This window comes from Cryptotermes secundus, unplaced genomic scaffold (genome assembly GCF_002891405.2).
Source record: "Cryptotermes secundus unplaced genomic scaffold, Csec_1.0 scaffold2154, whole genome shotgun sequence".
NCBI classification, from domain to species: domain Eukaryota; kingdom Metazoa; phylum Arthropoda; class Insecta; order Blattodea; family Kalotermitidae; genus Cryptotermes; species Cryptotermes secundus.
Window position 1 is genome coordinate 86,199 of NW_019743682.1, and position 6,904 is coordinate 93,102.

General features: G+C 38.3%; 1 protein-coding gene across 1 annotated transcript in view; it reads right to left on the reverse strand.

Moving 5' to 3' along the window:
- LOC111874303 (fatty acid synthase) overlaps positions 1-6,904 on the reverse strand; it is a gene marked incomplete at its 5' end in the record, with an annotated part of 84,064 nt that overhangs the window by 67,820 nt on the left and 9,340 nt on the right. Inside the window, 2 exon segments of the mRNA XM_033755402.1 lie at positions 2,560-2,817; positions 4,670-4,778. Coding sequence (XP_033611293.1) covers positions 2,560-2,817; positions 4,670-4,778 — 367 coding nt within the window.

Genomic DNA, 6,904 nt, shown 5'->3' on the forward strand with positions numbered 1-6,904 from the left:
GTCGTAGCAAGAAAGGAATATTCGTTGGATACAACACAAATGGCTACAGAATATGGGATCCATATACTGAAAGGGCCTATGTCTCCAGAGATGTGACATTCACAAGTAAACCTGCGACAACAAATAAACAAACGGAAATGGAAAGAGTGACGGATCCAGAAGACAAGCCAAATACTCCAGATTGGGAAGACAGTGAAATGCAGCAAGAATCCAAAGCTGACAACAATGAAGAAGAAGCAACAGATACTGAAGAGGATGAAGAAAATGAAAATGCTGATCACAAGGATAATGGAAGGAAAAACAATGGACAAAACGAACATGGATATGCATTGAGACCAAGAAGAAACATTCAAATGCACCCAAAGTACCGAGACTATCACACAGAGAGTCAAAAGGAGGGTATGCTCACCTATACATAAGACGAGTGCATGGAGAGCGAAGACAGCGAGAAGTGGAAGAAAGCCATTAAAGAAGAAAAGGATTTGCTCTACCAAAACAAAACTTGGATATATGTAAACAGAGAGAAAGCAATGGGCAAGACAATTCTGACCAGTAAATGGGTTTCCAAAATAAAGGATGATGGAAGACACATAGCCAGACTGGTTGTGAGAGGATGCCAACAAAAGGAAGGGGAAATAGATTTCAAGGATACCTTTAGCCCAGTTGTTGACGTGAATTCTCTTAGAGTACTGTTTGCCATAGCAGCACGTAAGAATATGAACATGCAAACCTTCGATGTGAAGACTGCCTTCCTGTATGGAGACCTTGACGAGGAAAACTACATGGAGATACCAGAAGGATACAAGAACACTGGCAAGATACGTCTCCTGAAAAAGGCATTATATGGCCTAAGACAAGCAGCATCACAATGGAACAAGAAGTTGACAACCTTTCTAAAAGAAGAAGTTATAAACCAACTAAAATCTGACTAATGCATTTTTAAGAATGATGTCAATAATTTGTTCATGGCCATTCATGTGGATGACAGGATAATGATGGGAGAGGATGAAAGAGAAATAGAGGAAATTTTGCTGAAACTGGAAAATCAATTCCAGATAACAAAGACCACAAATCCAAAAGTTTATTTAGGAATACAAATTGAGAGGCAACCAGATGGGATACATATCTCTCAAACCAACTATGCAAGCCAAATGTTGGAAAAATACAACATGCAAGAAAGTCGAGAAATGAAAACACCCATGGCCACAACCCCACCAACGAATGACGAAGGAGAAAATGACATAAGATTTCCTTACAGAGAAGCTGTAGGAAGCCTGCTATATATAGCATTCGCTGTAAATGTGGAAAGTCGAACCTTGGAAAATCCTGACAAAATAGCTGTTCAGAATGTGAAAAGAACCCTTAGGTATGTGAAAGGTACACGAGATTCAGGAATAAAATATACCTCATCTGACTCCGAAACTGTGAAACTGGAAGCATTTAGTGATGCTGATTATGCAAGGGATGTAAAGGATAGGAAGAGTGTAACGGGATATGTAATTATGTAATTATGAGGTCAGGGGGCCAAATATCATGGTGCTCTAGGAAACAGAGTATTGTTGCATTATCAACCACTGAGGCCGAATATATTGCAGCAGCTGAGTACTGTAAAGACGTTGATAGAGGAGTTGACAGGAAGAAGGTTGGAAGCTGAACTGTGTGTTGACAATCAGAGTGCAATCAAGCTAACAGACTCTGGACAAGTAACGGGTAGGAGTAAGCACACAGATGTTAGGTATCACTACATAAGTGAACAATTGAAAGATAAACTGTTCTCAATCAAATATTGTGGAGTCATCTTACACTTGGGTAATGTAACAGCAGTGGTAGAGTAGAAAATTGGCCAATGAGATAAATTACTACAGTGAAACATTTGTTATACTACAGAATAATCTTGTTTCTATTTCAGTTCCTATAATTATTCAAAATTCTCACTTCAAGCTCATGTCAAACTGTAAAAGTCCATCTCACAAATGCTTAATTCTGCAGATAAATCTAGGATATAAGTCTGATGCTTGTGTGAAGGAATATTTACAGAGAGAGGGGCTAGTTTTTCCACAGTATATACTGCCATTACTTGTGGCTGTATCAAAAGACCCTGGATGTTAGTACACAAACTTATGCATAGAGAGAAGTGTCAGTGTCCTCCAGACAACATGCAGAAATGTTTAACATACAGCAAGACGAAACATAGCTGGGAAAAATAGTGAAGGCAGGAATCTTGGGAGGGATCATCAGAAAACTGGTACACTCACTGTCAGTACACCTGTCCTTTAAAAGGATTTTCTATATTTTTTTTTGCATTTTTAGTGTATAATTTTCAAATTTTTAGAGAACAGATGCATACATATTTTGTAGATGTATAGTGCATGCAAATCTAATATCTGGTAATAAATATCTCATACTCCAAATTTATGGTTTTGTCAGCTTGGGTATACTTCTGCTGTACAATGTGTCTCTACAGCAGAAGGTCACATTAGGTACTTCATTACTGTTAAAATCATAGCCAAAAAGACAGAGTGACACTATTTGTGTAGTACAGTATGCAGTGGTACCCACCATGGTTGTCTGCACAAACAAGGCCACGGAAAAGCCCTTCATATTCATATCCACACAGACGAAAATACTTATAGATATCTTCTGATGAAAGTTCAAGCAGGTCTTCATTAACAATTGGCCTGGGGGGCTCCAATGCCACCATTTCATGGGAGATGTTTGTGGGCACCCGCACTGAACCACTCAAAACTGGTGCATTACTCTCTGTTACTTCAAACTTCCCACTCACTTTCTGGATCATAACAGTGAAGTGTAGGTTTCCTGTAAGCAAACAGATAAATAATATACGTAATATAATGGGCATTTAGCAGCAGGCTATTCAGGTGGATATTTTCTCATGCTAGAATGGGAATTTGCTGTTACAAGATGAAGTTCAATTGTGTTAAGGTTGGAGCACAGCTCTGGACTAATCCCATGAAGAACAGTGATTTTATATTGTTGCATGCACATCCATTGCTAGGCAATGGGTTTGTAAACACGTTCCCCAGGCTATTTAGGTGGATTTTTTATCACATACGAGGATGTATCCATAATTTCTGGAACTGGTACTACCATCTGGTTCTGCAGAACCAAAGGCGCAGAACAATAGGATGTCTATTGATAGGCAATAAAGCTGTAAAAAAAATCCTTGACAACAGTAGACGATGTTTTCTGGGGGTCTGTGCAGAGAAATTATCTTGAAGACAATTGGTGCTACAAGTTCAGCTCTTGGTTGGAGATAGCCATGGGATGTTTGTAGTTGAAGAAGAATTAGAAGTCGGCCTGTGAAGACTTAATGTGTGATTTGAAGAGTTTATGAGTGCTGTAGTGCAGTGATATTTGGAGTGTGACATTTATAGATACTGTGTTAAAATCTGTTGTCAGGGAACAGACAGGGAAAAGCTTTGCAGAGGAAGAGCCACTGTTGAGATCTGTTACCTAGCAATGACTAGTGTAAGCAGACATTAAAGACATTTTTTATGTGTTTATAATTACAGTAATTCTTAGAGTGTTATAATTAATTGTAGTTACGACTTGCAAGTGGTCAATAAATCAATTTGCCAATCCAAACCCTTGTCTATAATCACTCCTACATGTCACAGTATATAACTTTAATTGTTTCTTGCATCCTGTTGTGTATTTAATTAATATTAGAGTCAATTTTACCGACCACACAACATATTTTTATTATTATTACACTACATGTTTCGACCTCAAGAGGTCATCCTCAGGTGTACGAACACAGCTGTATAATTACACGCAATCACATTCGTCTTCTCACTTATTCGATCCTGTATCTTATTCAGGCTCACGCTCAATAAATCAAGCCATCATGACATGGACCGTAACAGATCCACAACTTCAGAAGACGCAGTAGAACAGCAAGACCTCAAAAAGCGAGAAAGTGCCATGTATAATAAAATTGAACTTTAATTCATGAACTTTTTAACCAATAATATAATTAAAACTAGTTAAAGTGAACTTGACACCGTGATGAGCGTAAGTAGGAAGTGACTGTACAAGTGAAAGTGAAAGCACACTAGTGATCTGAATTGAAATTCGATTCCCAAATTTTAAATTTTAAATTTTAACTTTTGACATTTAGAATAATATTTTAACTTGTGTTTTGTGAGAGGAACTTGATATATTATTGAGCGTGGGCCTGAATAAGATACAGGATCGAATAAGTGAAAAGACGAATGTGATTGCGTGTAATTATACAGCTGTGTTCGTACACCTGAGGATGACCTCTTGAGGTCAAAACATGTAGTGTAATAATAATAAAAATATGTTGTGTGGTCAGTAAAATTGACTCTAATATCACAGTATATAAGATTACAATAACAAGCTTCAATCATTCACCAACCAGACAAACTAAACTACTATTCTGAAAAACAAACGGCCATACAGCCAGGGAGTCAGGTAGGCTACAGCAGAATTATCTGTTGCACATCTTCCATAAATTTCAGCAATTTTCTTGGTTTATCATTGGCCTTCACTGCCCAGATTTCACTGGCAAACAGGAGGGCTAGAAAAGCTACACATATTGGTGAAAGAGAGAGAAATATAAGTATCCACCATTCAGATTTGCCATACACACTCACAGTGCAATGAACTATGCTAATACACGAACCTTGCTTGGGTATGCTAGTAGCCCTGTGGAACCGTACATCCTCAAACACAATTGGTACTTCGGTATAATTTTGTCCAGTCATCAGCCCAACTGACTTCCACACAAGTTCCTGTAAAGTTAATAAAAAAATCAATGTTGCCACTGAATCACAAGAAGCAGGAGACCACAGGACTAATGTAAAGTATCTATGCATGGATGTAATACATGTGATTGTTTTGAATGCAATCATGTAGATCAGATAAAACTGACAAAACATATCTATGGTTGATATACAGCTATGTATGTATGTCTGTTCATGTGTTTGGTCTCGAGTTCAGTTTCAATGAAGCTGAGTACAGAAGGTAAACACTTAAAGGAAACTTGATTCTGATTCATATACGTACACTTACAGGCTTGCTTATCTATTCTTCAGTGTCCATGACATCATAATACACCTGGCTAGGACAATGCAGCATATACATATATTAACAATATATGATGTGTTAATTTATGGCATAAGGCAGTCTCACAGTATACAGTATGAAACATATCTCCTAATGACCAGATCACGCAGAACTGCAATGTACTCAGCTGCTGGTGTAACAGAAGAAGAATAAAATACTGAGTGATGTCAATTGATATATTCTGAAGGTGCCAGGTTTTGATCTTGGTCAGCATAGCAATTATCATGAGGATTTTCTTGGTATTCCTCAGATCCCCAGGTGAATGTTGGTACAGAATCTTGAAGAAATCTTACATTCATGAATGTTGATTTTCAGAAATTGTCAACTAGATGAGCATAATTGTTTTTGAAGTGACATTAGAAACCTCTGTCTCTCATTGGTACTTTATGGTAAAACAAAGGAAGAATATATGCTTGGAGAAAACTATAAACATTCTGAGATGTCTACAACACTCTGGGGCATGAGAGGAGCAAAGTCACCCATTGGAAGTGGATGATTCAATTGCATTTGAATTTCTAACAGGCTTTGATACCTAGTGACATATATCACAAAAACAATATGCGTTACATTCATTACTGGACTGAGTTTTCTTAAATAAAATGGTAAGGGTAAAGGTAAAGGTAAAACTATCCCTCTAACAAGCTGTGTAGGCCCATAGGGTCATGAGACATCAAGGTTCCCACATTTTCTCTAGACAATCAGCTCACAGATGGCAGTAAGGTTGTCAGCCTTATGTGCCAGCCACCCTTTACCACAGGAAGATTCCTAGTACTCATTTCTGTTAGAGGCTGAGTCAACCCCAGGGCCATAGTTCTGCTAGAAGGATTAGGTAAACTGAAAAAAATTCACCTCATCAGGACCTGAAACCTCGCCCTTTCAGCATTTAGCATAGTGCCTCAACCAGCTACGCCACTGTGTGCTTTAATGAATTATCATGATTAAATCATGAGGTTTCAGGCGTGTGGATTTTATGAAAGGGCTGATGGATGAGATTGAAAGTTATCACATGTTTATGGCATATTCTGATATTTTCTTGGATAATGGGGTGAGAACCGTTGCTTGGATAAATCCTTTAATAGGCTGAGATTTCTGCAGCCCTCAGGGGAATTTCATGAAACAAAATCTGTATTTAGAATTTCAAAATTCAGTTACAAATAAAACTCTGTTGTTCTTTCATGCATAAAGAAACATTTTACATAAAACAATAGTCATTATTTTCATCATTTGATTAAGATATTTTGAGTAAAATATCTCAAAGATATAACGAAATTTAGGTTGTGTGAACATTTCACTCATTCATCAGTAATCTGTCATACGACAGGTCCACAATCTCTTCCAAAACAGTTCTTCCACTTAATGCGATCTTAGCTTTCTCATTCAAATGAGAATATCCTCTTCTGTACCCAAGGTCATCCAGCATCTTCTTACGTCTTTCTCGTCTTCTGGTTTGCATACGAGGGGGGACCCAAAAATAACCGGAAACAACCTGTTGCATGTGCATGCTTTGTAGTTACGAGTTGTGCTGCTAGGTGGTGTTAGCTGGGGGTCTCTCGTGACTGTTAGTGAGCTGGCGTCAGTCTGAGTTAAGTGGTTTGTCTGTGGTGCTCTGTTGTGTGCGTTCCTGTTTCAACCCTTTGGCGATTAGTGAGACAGCCGACCAGAAGGAACAAAGAGTGTGCGTGAAATTGATGAAGATCGTCGAAAGACCATTGACCAACTTTCTGAGGAAACGAACATCTCATGGAGCACGGTCCAGCGAATTTTAACCGAAGGTTTGCACATGAGACGGGGG